General features: G+C 38.8%; 1 protein-coding gene across 1 annotated transcript in view; it reads left to right on the top strand.

Moving 5' to 3' along the window:
• Positions 1–14,599, top strand: part of ANKRD16 (ankyrin repeat domain 16) — a 45,529-nt gene extending 30,930 nt beyond the window's left edge. The window contains exons 3-7 of the mRNA XM_036761203.1: positions 843–885; positions 4,114–4,222; positions 7,117–7,278; positions 9,235–9,313; positions 14,154–14,599. Of these exons, the coding sequence (XP_036617098.1) occupies positions 843–885; positions 4,114–4,222; positions 7,117–7,278; positions 9,235–9,313; positions 14,154–14,326 (566 nt within the window). The 3' untranslated portion in view covers positions 14,327–14,599. The remainder of the gene's footprint in view (positions 1–842; positions 886–4,113; positions 4,223–7,116; positions 7,279–9,234; positions 9,314–14,153) is intronic.
• Positions 14,600–15,929: the final 1,330 nt, after the last annotated feature.

Below are 15,929 nucleotides of genomic sequence, written 5' to 3'. Positions count from 1 at the left end.
CATATGATCATCTTAATAGAGGCAAAAAACCTTTGACAAAGTGAATTTTTTTGTGATAAAGAAAATCCTATAAAGTACAGGCATAAGGTGATGTTTTAAAAATATCATAAACAGCATTTAAAACTGAAAGGAAGCATCTTATGCAGTGGAGAACCACTAAAACATTTTCTAAAAAAATATTGGGTTGAAGCAAGGGTGTCCACTCTCTCCATTATTACCTCTCCCAGTTCCTAGAATCAAAGATCCCAAAGCACAGATCTGGACACAGAAGTAGCAGACAACACTCCCCACCAGTCACCATGCTGGAGCCTCCAAAAAGGAGGAAGCTTCTCCAACACATGTCAGAGAGCATACTTTTCCTATACAAAAAGAGAAAGCTTACACCAGTCTGGGGAACTCCTGAAACATCTCAGTTTGGATGCAGGATTCCACCACCATCTCCATTTGGGTGTAAGAAATGTCTTTCTAATAAATCTCCTCCGGACACTTAAATCTTGTGAACATGTTTCCTTTACTTCTCCCTAGTATAGAGCCAAGGTAACCACAAAATCACTCCTTTAGAAAGACAAGTACTTCCAATGGAGGATTTGAAATGTCTAAGCAAATCTGATGATCTCTTCTTTATTTTTAAATTCCTTAAAACTCTGAGGTCCTCATCCTAATGGTTTCAGTGAGTCTCTCTAAGTTATAGGTAGGATTTGTGTACATTTCTAAAACTGATTTTTTTTCTCATATAGATGATAACCTGCAAGGAATTAGAGAACTAGAGTTTGGAGAAGGAAGTTTGTTGCCTGAATGCTAAAAAGTCTAATTTTTTCTTTCTCTCTCCATCTCAATACCAGCAATGCATGGCTGCTTAGAGGCAGTGGAGGTGCTTCTCGAGAGGTAAGCTGACTTCTGTTTGTGTGCCCCCAGCAGTGAAGCACAAGTGTCCTGGACTAGGTAGCCAGGGTGTTATGAAGTAAATTCAACATTTGGAATAAAAGGACCTGGGTCAAAATTTTGCTTCAGACATTTATTTAGTTGCTGTGTGACCGAGCAAGTCACTTAAACTCTCAATGCCCCAGGCAACTCTAATTACTATAAGATGCAAAACAGAATTTGGTGGAGGGAGTTTTTCTAATGAGGAATTCCCTACACTAGTGAAAGCCCACGTCTTAGACTATCCCTCCCTCCCCTTGGCCTCTTCATCAAATTATTTATAGTAATTAAGGGGCAACCAAAAGCATTTAAGAACCTGCTATATGCCAGGCACTGTGCTAGGCACTGAAGATACAAAGACAAAAATACAACAATCCTTGTCTTCAAGTGGTTTATATTATATTGGGGGAGACATTTACATATGTAAATAGATGCAGGGTAATTTGGAAGGGGAGAGACACTAGCAGTTGGGAGAACCAGAAAAGGCTTTATGCATGTAGCCTATGTATGTTCTGATGATTTTTATCCCAACTACCGCTCTTAACAGACAAGTCAAATTCTTATTACTAGACTGGTTATATTTCTGAGGAGTATGAGTAGTCTGTCATTTTCAACCCAGTTGAAAATCATTTAATCAACCAGCCATAGGTAGCTTTTTGGAAAGGGGTATTTACTAAGTTGGTACACAGTTGGTACAAATCATCCCTCCAAAAACATATAATATACTCTCTAACAAGAAAATGTAACATCTGAGAGAAAGTGGGCTCCAGCTTAGAGACCACAGACGGCAAAGGCATAACACACAACTCTTGGCTGCTGGAGTCCTTCTTTCCCATTTGTGGACTACTCAAGAAGTTCCCCTTAAGCATGGTGAATCTGTATTTAATCAACCATTGGTTCCCAGTGTAGACACTGCTGCCAGCTGATCAAGGATACCATTTAGAACACCAAAGGGAATATAGGAAAACCAACATTCTCTAGATCCTTCAAAGCTAGAAGCTCCTCCGGTAGTCACAGATGTGAGGGGAGGGAGGCAGGGCTGGTCCTGATGCTGGCACCCTATTAGTTTAATTTTGATATTGGGAGGAAAAATCACTGAATAGTTCAAAGGAAGTTTGCTTAGCTCTAACACATCAAAGATAGGCAACAAGTATGCTTAACTTATGTGGGGGGACAAGAAGGAGTGGGGAGTCCCTCATGTCCGTATGGAAGCATATCTGCTCAGCAGGTGTGGGTGATTCTTCAAGCATCCACTAAGTCTTAAGGGCCTGAACCCAAGTGGAAAGGACCTTTTATGCTCCTAGGTGACCTGGAAGCCATCTCCACATAGCCAAAGGCTATTAGGAAATTACACATACCAAGCTTGAGCCTTGATGCCACCCTCAAGCTAATCAAGGCCCGACTTTGTTGCTTTTTAGGGCCTGACCTGTGTTGTAGGGGTAGGAGGGGGAAGCCCTAGTACATATTCTTTCCCCTGGCACAAAAGAAAGGAGACCTAGCTAAGGCCTCTCCTCCTCTTCATCTCCCTACCCACGTCCCACCCACAAAGGTAGTTCCTTCTCAGGGATGTGATGGTAAGCCACATCTTCCAATTTCTGGAAAAAGTTCTCATTGGAACTAACTTAATGCTTTTATACAGAACGCAAAAGGCATAACAAAACCTTATGGCCAATTGGAACAGACCTCTTGTCTGGTTCAATTTCATTTCATCAAATGATTTTCAAAGACTTTCTTATACTTAGTCTAATGAACTTTGCTGGCAATTGATTGAGACGCAGTCCTCATCTAGTTAACAGGTGGTTTCCATCCTATACTAACATGTAGAAGGTATCATTTGAACTGAATCTTTAAAGAAACCAGGGGTTCTAATAGGTGCAAGTAAGGAAGTAGAGCATTCCAGGCATGAGTGAGAGCCAGCATACAAGCACGGAAATGAGATGTAAAGTGTATTGTTTAATAGCAGTGAGGAGGGCAGTTTGGCCAGTTTGTACAGTATGCAAAGATGAATATAATGTACAATAAGCCTGGTTGGAGCCAGATTATAAAGGCCTTTAAATGCCAGTCAGAGGGTTTTGTTGTTGTTCACTTGTTTCAGTTGTATCTGACTTTTTATTGACCCTGTTTGGGGTTTTCTTGGCAAAGACACTGGAGAGATTTGCCCTTTCCTTCTCCAACTCATTTTACAGATGAGGAATTGAGGCAAACAGGGCTAAGTGACTTGCCCAGGGTCACACAGGTAGTAAGTGTCTGAGGACATATCTGAATTCAGGAAGATGAGTCTTCCTGACCCCAGGCCCTGCACTCTATCTACTTGGCCACCTAACTGCCCAACAACAACAAAAGTTTATTAAACAGAGGAGTGATATGGTCAAACTAGTGCTTTAGGAAAATCACTTTGTCAACCATGGATGGATTGGAGTGGTCATGGACTTTAGCTGGGAGACCAGTTAGGAGATCTTTGCAATGATTTAGGCCAGAGTTGGTAGGACCTAAACTAGAGTCTTGGCTACATAAATTAGAGAGCAGGGGATGGATGTGAAAAACATTTTGTAGGTAGAAACTACAAGATTTAGTAACTGATTGTATATATGAGATGAGGGAAGAGAAAAAGTTGAGGAAGATGCCAAGGGTAATTCATGCCCTCCACAAAAAGAGGAACATTTAAAAGAAGGGTAGTTTTCAGGGGGACATCTGTCTATGGAACATTGAGTTTGAAATATCCGATAGTCAGTAATACAGGCCTGGGGCTCAGGCCTAGGTCTGGATATGTAGATGGGAGAGTTAGCTATATAGAAATAATTATTAAATCCATGGAAACTGTTGAAAGTCCCAAATGAGAAGCAAAGAGAAAGAAATAGGACAAGTGCAAGGGTAAAACAAAGGAATATTCTATATAAAATCCATATATATATATATATTTACCTTTTAAAATGCAATCAGAAGAGCACACACACTCAGAAATGCATATACAGGGAACACCCTGGAGTAGACCTTCAAACATTGTCTCCCCATCTCTTCTAAATTCCTCTTGGCTTAGGTTTCTGGATAAAAATGTAGAGGATAGGAGAGCCCCAGGTTGCTGTAGAAAGTTTGCATATGAGATAATCCTCTTGTAACTGATAAAAAGTTGATTGGATTTTGAGTTTGAAGCTACCATTTTCTCAACTCCTCTCTTTCCTGCTTTGATTCTAGGTGCCAGTATGAGCCAGACAGCAGAGACCAATGTGGAAACACTCCTTTTATGGATGCAATACAGTGTGGCCACATCAACACAGCTCAGCTCCTTCTTGAAAAACATAAGGTATGGACACTATTCTGTTGCATTAGTCTGAGTCTACAAATTCAAGGAAAAAACTGCTAGGCAGGAGAGTCTGTGCTAGCAGACTCAACTTTTGACACTATTGTGCCGGACAGAAAGACTTGTGTTCTAGTCTAATGGTCTTCCGCTACCAGATTTCTTTAAAATACTGGTTAAAACACTTTAATTTTCTGTGACATGAAGATAAGTTTTTCATAATTGAGGATGTGTCACATGAATAAATAATATCTGCATGAAATTCCCAGTCCATCTTTTATGCCATAGTTTCAATACCCAGCTAATATTTCATTTTTTAATGAAGTAATCAAATTAAATTGATTTGCGTTTCCATTTCCTTTGGTAATAAGTCAAACAGCTAGCATTCATTAAGTGCCTACTATATGCCAGGCACTCTGCTAAGCATGGTGGATACAAAAAAGGCAAAAAAAAAAAATCTCTGCTCTCTGTCTCTCACTGTCTAATTGGAGAGACAACATGAAAAAAACTATGTACAAGAAATATAGGATAAATTGGAAGTCATCACAAAGGAAAAGTGCTAAGATTAAAGAAGCCTAGGAAAGGCTTCTTGTAGAAGGTGGGTGCAAAGGAAGCTTAATTGTAAAGGAACCTGTGCAAAGAGACACAATCCCTGCCCTCAAATTTATGTTTTAGGAGAAGTAATGCTGTCATAGACACATCACCTGGTGAGATGGAAAGAGCACTGGACTGGATGGAAGATTCACTGGTTCAGTGACAGATCTGGGACAAATAACCTTTCTCTGTCTCAGTTTCCTCATCTGTAAAATAAGGAGGATTAGATTACAGCTAAAATCCCTTCAGGACTAAGCTCAAACACAACTTTTTACAGAAAATCTTTGCAGGTTCCCCAGCTGCTAGTACTTGCTTCTCTAAGATTATTTCCCATCCATTCTTCATGTATCTCATTGGTACTTATTCAGATAGGTGCTGTCTCCCCCGTTAGAATGCTTGAAGGCAGGAACTGGTTTTGCTTTTTCTTTATATTTCTAGCTAGTGCCTGAAACAAAGTAAGTAGTTAATAGAAGTTTTTGATGCAATTCAAGGTTTGCAAAATACTTTACTTCATTGCCTTTGATTCTCAGAATGACCTTGTGAGGCAGGTGCTAGGATGATCCCATTTAACAAATGAGAAAAACGAGTCTGAGAGAGGTTAGATGCTTTCCCCCAGGTCATGTGGCTAACAATTGTCTGAAACAGTATTTGAACACATACCTTCCTGCCTCCAAATTTAGCACTCTAACCGCTGTGGGTGTTGTAGCTGTTGTTGAGTTGTTTCAGTTGTGTCCGACCTTTTATGATCCTCGCAAGATCATTATGAGGATAAAATAAATGATCTTTATAATTTTGTTCCATTCATTTCTTATTTTTGAGTGTGTTGTTGTTATTTACATTATTATAGTCATTGTGTATATTATTTTCTTGGCTCTGCTTCAGTCTTCTTTATTTTGTCCATATCTTTTTATGCTTCTGTAGATTCATCACATTCATAATTTCTTGCAGCTTGGTAGTATTCCATTACATTCATGTCCCACAATTTGTTTAACCATTCCCCAATCCATAGATATCTACTTTGTTTCCAGTTCTTTGCTATTACAAAAAGTTCAGCTACAAATATTTTGCTGCATCTAGAGACTTTCTTATTAACTGTGGCTTCTTTGGCAAAGTAATGGAATCTCTGGACATTGTAATGACTTTATTTGCATAATTCCAAATTGCTTTCTAAAATGGTGTACCAACTCATAGCTCCACCAACAACGCACCTGGGTACCTATGATCCCACAACCCCATCAACATTGACTATTTTTTTTGCCATCTTTGCCAATTTGCAGCATGTAAGGTGAAACCTCAGGGTTATTTTTATTTTCATTTCTATTATTATTAGTGTTTAGGACTATTCCTTCAGATAGTTGTGAATACTTCAGAATTCTTCTTTCAAGAACTGGTTGTTGATATCCTTTGACCACTTATCTATTCACTAAACCAAAAGCTTTCCTATGCATTTATGCGTGAATTCAATATTGTTATTCTGTCTGTATGTCTTTATAGAGGCAATAGTACCACGGTGGATCAAGTACTGAATTTGGAGGCAGGAATATCTGGGTTCAATCTGCTTCAAACGATTGTTAGCTGCACAGTCCTGGAGAAAGCACTTAACCTCTCTCAGGCTACACACACACACACACACCACACACACATATACACACACACACACACACACACACACACACACATATATATATATATATAAAATGTACTTATCTTTCCCCCACCACCACCCTAATAAAACTTACATTTACTCATCACAAATAAGAATTTCCATTCTTTTTATTTGTATCCCCAAAGCCCAATACAGTGCCTGGCACCTAGTGGACTCTTAATAAATATTTATTGATTAATTGAAATAGGGATAATAATACCTACTTCAGTTTATCTAAAGGGTAGTGCCCAAAAGGATATAAAAGAAGTGAAGAGTTTTTCAACCCACAATCTGTAAAGTCTGTCTTACTATCTCTAAAATTAATTCCAATTGTGAATAAGTTAACTTGGAGCCAAGAACATGTGGGATCAATCTAATCTGCCTCAGACAGTTTCTAGTTGTATGACCCTGGCAAGTCACTTAACTTTTCTTGTCCTGAGTTTCCTCATCTGTAAAATGGAATTGATAATAATGATAGCACCTACATTACAGGGTTAGTGTGTGAATAAAATAATGTCATGTAAAGCACTTTGCAAACCTTAAAACACTATATAAATTCTAGCTATTATAGCACTGTTATTAACAAACCCATCCACTCCTGTGCTCTAATTTTCTTTCGAACTTGTCATTATTCTCTCTTGTGTTTTTTTCCACCTAACAGGCTTGTTTCACAGCCAAGGATATCCTAGGTGCCCAAGCTTTACACAAGGCAGCAGTCACTGGTCAAGATAAAGCTATTCAATTCCTAGTCTCTGATCTTGGTGTTGGAGTTGATGAGAGAGTAACATTAACACAATACACAGCCCTCCACTATGCAGCTAAGGTTGGTTTATTTTGTAACAGTATTCCTATCCCTATTCTGACTTGTTAGACAGCTGCCTCATTGGATAATTTTTAACAACTCATTTGTGCGAGTTGGTTTGGCAAAATCACCTGTGGCACACCTCCTAAAGCAGGTGAGTTCTGAATAGTAATTCTTCAGAAATTAAATAGGCCATAAAGTAGAAACCTGCCCTATAAGGGTGAGGTTCCATTGATTTTCCCACATTTAAAAGTAATTATTTTTGTTAGGTGAGAACATCTCTTGAATAAATCAATCACTCATCCCACTACTAGACTGAAAACTCAATGACACAAAATGTGTTACACAAAAACTATATCTCATCCAGGTACCTACCAGTGTTCTGCAATACAGGTGCTTAAAAAATCAATCAGCATCAAGCAAGAGGAACTTGTTTAAAAAAATACAAGGGTCTGGAAGCAGAGGAAACTAAGGCCGAGAGTCAACATGTACAATGTCACACAGAGGCAGGACTGGAATTTGAATAAAGGTCCTCAAACTCTAAATCCAGCACTTTTTCCACTATACTATACTGCTCCTAGAGGGAAGGAAATGTAAATGCTTATTGATTGGTGGAAATTAATTTGTCTAAATAGTTTATGTATCATAATATATAAATTCATATTTTTTTTGTATCTTACCCCCCAATCTCGGGCATGATAGGTAACATTTTAAAAATTTTTTAATCTTAAAAAAGCCATTAAATTCATGAGATACTTGGTTTCTACATTTTTTAAAATAGTGTGATTTGAATCTGTAAAGACTCATATGAGTTGTACTCAATAGACTCTCCTTATGTATCATGCAGGAGATTGAGGGGTGGGGTATTAAAAGAACATTAATTTATGCATTATGATATATAAACTATTTAGACCAATTAATTTCCACCAATCAATAAGCATTTTACCTCTAGGGGCAGTATAGTATAGCGGAAAGAGTGCTGGATTTAGAGTTTGAGGACCTTCATTCAAATTCCAGTCCTGTTTCTGTGTAACTTCGGACACACTGTGACAGAGTTGACTAGACTGCTCAGGACCTGTCCAACTAACTACTGATACACCAGTAGTAATGCCCATATTTTGAATTATTTTTCAAGTTACAGTCATGAATTTGCACTGATCGATGCACATTCTCATGTCCAGTCGCCTTCATGACCAAGGACATGTTTATATATAGGGCTATAGCCCCTGGGATTAGGAATATGGTCTGTGGTCACAGAATGAAACCAGTGTAATGGACCTACCAGGGAACTGAACCGAACCCATGACCTTAGGCTCAGTATCATAACACACTAAATAACTGAACTAACCAGCCATAGATAAAGTTTATGAGTTACTTAAGTGATCTCCTAAAATTGTAAATAAAGGATATGGTGTGAGGTCTACTATATACAACCATTTGGTGTTAGATTTTTTGATGCTATGTGTTAAATTTTCACTTTTTAAATTTCTCTTTTAATTCATCACTGCCCCATATTTCCATGAAAACTATATTTAAGATAACCACAAGCATGGAAGGTAGAGCAATTTAACTGACCTATGTGCTACAAGTAAACTCTGGGAGTTCCATTAACACCTGGATTAGAGGAGAGGAGGTACTTAAAACTAGGTTTTTACAATGTCCATGCAGTTGTACATTTGTTAAATTGGCCCCTGTTTTGTGAGATTCCACAAGAGTACAGAAGTGAAGCTTATATTTTAGTAGTCAAGGGTTCCTTCTATTCCCTCCTCTTTCTTCTTTAGTTTTTTTTATAAGTGATGGGAAACTTTTTTTATAAGTGAGGGGAAAGAGGAGGGGCATATTCACAAATGAAAATTATATATAAACAAATAGTATTAGTAAAAAGATGGTTAAAAAAAAGTACTTGGCATATTAGAATATATTTTAAGACCTGATTTCAACTCCACATTAATGTAATTAATGTATTTAACAAATCAGGAGGGACATACAAATACAGTGAAGACTCTCTTGTCTTTGGGAGCTGACCTTGAGTCTAAAGATGTAAGAAATCGATCAGGTAAGAATTTATGTTGCTGATTCTCAATATAAACAAACCTTGTAAATTATTTGTAAATTGAATTTGGATCTTATTTGAGTTTCATATGAAATATTTGCTCCAAATAATCTGTAATTTCAATGGTATGAATATTCCTCCAGTGATGCGAATTGCAACACTCTGAGCCTTAGTAGATAGTTTCATGAGTTGTTGTGGCCAAAGAAATTCATCACCTAGTGACCGGGAAGAGTGATGACCTTTTGAAATTGAGTGAGACCAAAACACTGTGGCTATCATCAGGCTCATACCCAAAGCATTTATAGTTTGACGGGACCCGATAGAACTTGTCAGTTCCTACCTTAACTGACACACACTTTGAGAAAACTTGGGCACAATGATAAAGTAGCAGAGTAACATTTTAAGAAGATTACATTTCATTAATTAGGCATAAAGCCTGGATCTGTAATTTCATTGGCTAAGGGAACTCCTGGGCAAGGAAACACCCTCCACCAAAGAAGATCTGCATCTTCTTTGCAATTTATTGTCTTCATTATCTAGAGCACAGGTGTTAAACCTACCTGCGGGCAAGCAGCCTCAAAACTCTCAATTGTGGCAAAACCAGACTAAAATGTAGTTGGGAAACCTTGACAAAATAAAAATAGAATACAACATAGATAATGTTAATTTGTGGTTTTCTAAATCAACAGGGAGCAGGCAGGCATCCATTCCTCTTTGAGTTTGACACCATTGGTCTGTCAGAGGTTCCCAAAGTGAGTGATACTGCCCAGGGATGGGGGTGGGGGGCCTGGACTGATCCAGGGGGGCAGTAGTAGCCTTGAGTGCAATTGGGGGGCATTGAATAAAAAGAAGGAGGCAGTGGAAACATAAGGGAAGAAGAGAAGAGAAGAACATTTTTTTTAAACATTTGTGTGTGTGAGGCAGTAGGGGTTAAGTGACTTGCCCAAGGTCACACAGTCAAGTGTCTGAGGCCGTATTTGAACTCAGGTCCTCCTCACTCCAGAGCCAGTGCTCTATCCATTGCTCCACCTAGCTGCCCCAATCAGAACATTTTGAAAAACCATTTATACATGTTTTATCTGTTGTGTAACAGAATTAAAGTCATAGTGATTATATTATTTTCCAAATAAACACACAAAATGTCAGTTATAACTGATCAGTGGTCAAATCCACTGACAGGTCTTAATAAGCAAGTGTTGGCAGGCAGGCAGGCATATCACATGTTGTCGGGAAGTCAAGCATGCATTGGCAGGAATTTGTGTATGTAATGATTTGTTTATAATACATACTATATGGTTACATGACACAATATTGCACCATCAAAATTTCAATGCAAGAAAAACCCCACAAATTTAAAATAAATTGTTAAATTTAAGATGCATCATTTTTTAAAATTTATTTTATATTTTTTTGAAATGATGCAAATTTTCAAAAAAAGTTAAAGGGTTAAAGAAAGTACATTTCCAGTGGCACAGTGAGTAATTTTTTTTTTAAAAAGGGAGCAGTAGGCCAAATAAGTTTGGGAACCTCTGGTCTAGAACATCAATAGATTGCTCAGCCAGCAGATGTGAGAGGTGGGAAGTGAAACCATGTCTTCTTGGACCTCTTTCTACTATGCCTTGCTGGATTAGCCTTCTAAAAAATGAGATCATTTATTCCATTTACAAAACTAAATAGCTGACATCGTGGACCCTTGGTCATATCAGCCAATCCATGTATGTGTACCTTGTCTTCGATTAACAGGTTTATCGTTCAGTTAGTCAAAAAATATTTGTTAAGTACCTTCTGTGTACCAGGCCTTGGGGATACAAAGAAGGCAAAAAACAGTCCTTGCTCTCGACGAGTTCACAGTCTAAGGGAAATAGTCCATATTACTTGCAAAAATCTGTGTATAAATAGGATATATACAGGGTAAATTATAAATAATATCAGAGGTAATAAAAAATAAGAATGACAAATATTGATAAAGAACTCTAAAGTTTACAAAGAACTTTACAAATATCATATCATTTTATCTTCACAACAACCCTGGAAGGTAGGTGTTACTATTATTCCTATTTCAAATAAGGAAACAGACTGAGAAAGGTTAAGTGACTTACCAAGGGATACACAGGTGAGAGGAGTCTAAGGAAAGATTTGAATAAAGGTCTTCCTGACTTCAGGCTCAGCATTCTATCTACTGTGCCACTTAAGGAGGACTGGGAAAAGCTTCCACTAAGACTAGAAGGAAGTCAGGGAAGCAAGGAGGCAGAGGTGAGGTGGGAAAGAGTTCCAGGTATGAGGGACAGCCAGTGAAAATGCCTAGAGATGAAGATGGAGTGTCCTGTGAGAGAAACAGCAAGGAGGCCAGTGTCACCAGATTGAAGAGTCAGTGGAGGGGAGTAATGGGAAAGGTAGGTAGGGGTCAAGTCATGAAAGGCATTAAAAGCTAAACAGAAGATCTTATATTTGATTCTACAAGGGAGCCACTGGAGTTGATTAAACATGGGGGTGACATGGTCAGACTTGTTCTTCAGGAAGATCAGTGTGATAGCTGAGTGGAGGATGGATTGGAGAAGGATGGATTGAGTAGGGAGGGACTTATGCTGGGCAGACCCTACCATTAACATCAGGTTATTGCAATAATCCAGGCATGAGGTGATGAGGGCCTACAGCAGGGTGGTGGTAGTATCAAAGGAGAGAAAGGGTTGTATGTGTGCATGAATCCCCCATGGATTCAATGATCATTTTTATGCAGATGATTCTCAGTTTTATTGGAACAGTCCTAACCTCTCTCCATTCTACACTCTCACATCTCCAACTGTCTATAAGATAGCTTGAATTGGATGTCCTAGAGACATCTTCAACTCAACATGTCCAAAGCCAAATTATCTTTCTCCCTAAACCAGGGGTGGGGAATCTGCAGCCTCAAGGCCACATGTGGCCTTCTAGGTTTGTGCGTGTGGCCTTTTGACTGAGTCCAAATTTTACAGAACAAAGCCTTTTATTAAGGGAATTTGTTCTGTGAAGTTTGGATTCAGTCAAAGGCCTACACTTAAGGACCTGGAGGGCCATGCGTGGCCTCCAGGCCATGGGTTCCCCACCCCTGCAAACCCTCCCGTCATCTTAACATCCATATTATTGTCTAGGATACCACCACATTCAGACTTGCAACCTAGGTTTCATCTTCAATTTTGCATTCTTTCACACATACACACAAAATCAATTAGGTCAAGTCCTATCATTTCTACCTTAGGTAAGTGTGTATGTACATGTACATGTGTATGTGTGTGTGTGTGTATAAATATACATATATATATAATCTATTCTCTATTATAGATATAATTAGGGTAGACTATACATGTATATTATGTACATATTTGTGTGTATATACATATAATATGTATTGGTATATTTACATACATTCTATCTTGAGGTGCTTTTGGGGAGAAAGATAACCAGTTCAGTTTTGGACACTTTGAGTTGAAGATGTCTACAGGACATCCAGTTCAAGATATCTAACAGGCAGTTGGAGATGTGAGAATGCAGTTCTGGGTAGAGGTTAGGGATGTTCAAATAAATCCAATCACCATCTGCATAGAAATGACAATTGAATCCATAGGAATCCATGATATCATCAAGTGAAATATTAGAGAGGGAGAGGAAAAGAAGGCCTAGGACAGAGCCTCAGGGGATACTTATGGTTAATGGGCATGACCTGCATGAAGATTTAGTAAAGGAGACTGAGAAGGAATGGTCAGACAGGTAGGAGGGAAACCAGGGGAAAGCAGCGCAGTTTTGTGATTTTCTCCATCCTCGTTCAGCAGCATGACTAGGAGGGAAGGCAGTGGATGGTGGGAGGCTTCACAGGGTAAGAGCTTCTGTAGGATAAGGGTTCAAAGGTCCCAGGAGAAGAAGACTGTGTAGAATTGAACTGGTTCATTAAGTGGTTAGGATTTTGAAGGAAGGAGAATGTTGCCAGTGCAGTGGTGATGGCCTCGCAAAGAACTGAGGAGTCAAGGAATTAGAGGTCACAGTAAAGATAGAGAGTAGGCTATGGGGTTGCAAGTCAGAGGGTAAGGTGGAATGACATGAGATTGTGATCAGATGGAGTAATTTCAGAGTTCATGATGTGAAAGTGGTGCGTTTGTGTGATTACAAAATCAAGGGTATGATTATTTCCAGGTGTGGCTTTGATGGAGCAAAGTAGTAGGTCACGGGAAATGAGGAAGTTGAAGAAGTGGGAATTATATATTTGGGTAGGATCTACAGTGGGTCTAGAAGTTGTATATTTCACCCCAAATCTTTAAATGTGGGCCCCTGGAAGTCATTTCAGAGCTAATTCACTGGAATGGGACAGCTCAGAATTAATTTTGTTCCATTTCAACAAACTCATATGGGGAGCTGAAATTTAGAAATTATAGAATTCATTAGACTTTGAAAAGCCTTTCTTTCCATTTAAAGCAGGCCTGCACAACATACAGCCTGTAGGCCTCTTGCCCAGGTGGCCTGGGAAAAATGTAGGGTTGTCACTGCATACTCTCTCCTGTTTGTCACATGACCCATGGCAACCAACCATCATCAGTCTGTCTCTAGTCTAACCTATCTGGGGCCTGAAGAAGTTTAGCCTATTTTGATTTTGTCCCTAACTACTGCCAAGTTGTGCAGGTCTGATTTAAAGCATATTTTAGCAATGCACTGGGGAGGTGTGGTGATGAACTTTTGAAAGTATACATTGCAGACAACAGGAATAGCTCAAAAATAGCTTGTAGATAATTGCTTTAAATGGAGTTAATCTATTCACAAGCTCAAGACTGCTTTACATATGGTATACTAAGTTCATTTTGATCATATCTTCCCCCAGCCTTACACCTGGCTTGTGCAGGTCAACATTTGGCCTGCATCGAGTTTCTCCTCCAAAGTGGACTAAAGGACTCTCCAGACATCACAGGGACCCTGGCTCGAGACCTCATAAAAAAACAAGACATTCTTTATTACTTTGACCAAAAAATGGCACGACCCACAAATCTTCCTTAAAGAAGAAATATATAAGCAGCAGTGTTTCTAGCTTTCTTGCTAATTTTTTGGTTAATAAACATATGACTATTGAATTTGGACATCATTGGGTGCTTTTAGCTCCTCCTCTATACCTGAGTAAGAATGTCTTGATCATCGGCAGACAACATCCAGGTACTTGATTAACTTCTGGAAACAACATAGCCTCTGTTGTATTCCAAGCTCTATTATGGACATGTTGTGAGATCCTGACCCAGCATACACCTCTTGCTTTCTACTTCAGTTTCTCCACTTTTGAAGGTGATATAGTAACTTATCCTGCTTCTGGAGGAATTTCTATGAGAGGCGTTAGAATTTGTACTTGAAGGAACCTCTTGACTGCCCAGAGAAAGGTATAAAAGTATTATATTATGGATGGGGTTAAGCATTATTAAAATCTAAGTTACACCTAAAATTTACTTTAGATTTGAGTCATAATACTCAGCTGTTCAGTTTGATTTATTGTTTCACAGACCTATTTGTTATTGCACTGGTATAATTTCTGGTTTTGTTTTTGGAAAGGAAATATACATAAGCTGCTTACACATGTAAGGGGGTATTTCACAACCACCCCCATCCCAAATAATGTAATTACAGAAGGCCTAGAAATCTCTGTTGAATTAATAGGAAGTGTGAACTAAATGTGAACATGTCCTCAGTCAATTTGAGAGGAGTTGAATACTTTGTTCATTGGATGAAATAGTGTGACACACAGAAAATGTCTCAAGATGGATTAAAATAATCAGACACTTCTGCAATGCAGTTCAGAATAGAGAACTCTAGCAAGAAGATTCCAGGGTAGTTGTGGGGGGAGGGCAAAGGATCAGGTTCTCTCTTCTCCTCCTTCCTTTCCCTCCTAACCAAGGATGATCTTCTGAACTCTGAAAGGTCAGGAGATTAAGACTTCCCATGAAGTTCATAGCAGTGTCCCTGAGCAGTAGTGGCAGACAGTAGTTTCTCTGTTGGGAGCCGAGAGACATTCTAAGGACAAGATAAATATACTACATATCAAGAAAAGGCAACTTCAGGATTCTGAGGGGATCAGAATCCAGCAGAGAGCTATTCCTAGAGGATACTTCATGAGGACTCTCATAAAGAGAGAAAAAACTTACAGTGCCAAGCGAAAACCTTCGCCTGTATTTGTTACAGGCAGGCAACCCCACCAAATTTGAGTCCAACTCTACATCCCCAAACATATTTATATTTGGAGACCTTTAGATGAGAGCTAATTAAATTTAACACGAGGACCCTCGTGTCTCAGGGTTACATGATGAAAAAATCATGAGTAGGAGTATGAGTAATTGCCTTTCAGAGACCCAGCCCCCCAACAGAGTGGGAATTAGAGAGGTAGAATTAGAGGGGTATTTACAAAGAAAAAAATAAATAAATAACAGCTAAAATTTACAAAGTGCTTTACTTGTGAACCGAAGTCTTCAGGACTCTACCTGCAGGGTTTTATCCACTACACCAGCAAACATTTCTGTCAGTATTCCCAATGCCTTGAGGTGTTTCCCTTTAATACTTGAAATAGTCTTTATTGGACTGATCCAGATCCCTACATTCTCGTAAATTCAGCTCTTTGTGA

Source organism: Trichosurus vulpecula, chromosome 5 (genome assembly GCF_011100635.1).
Source record: "Trichosurus vulpecula isolate mTriVul1 chromosome 5, mTriVul1.pri, whole genome shotgun sequence".
In the NCBI taxonomy this organism is placed as follows: domain Eukaryota; kingdom Metazoa; phylum Chordata; class Mammalia; order Diprotodontia; family Phalangeridae; genus Trichosurus; species Trichosurus vulpecula.
Note: the sequence above shows the minus strand (reverse complement) of the source record. Positions and strands in the feature narration are given on the sequence as shown.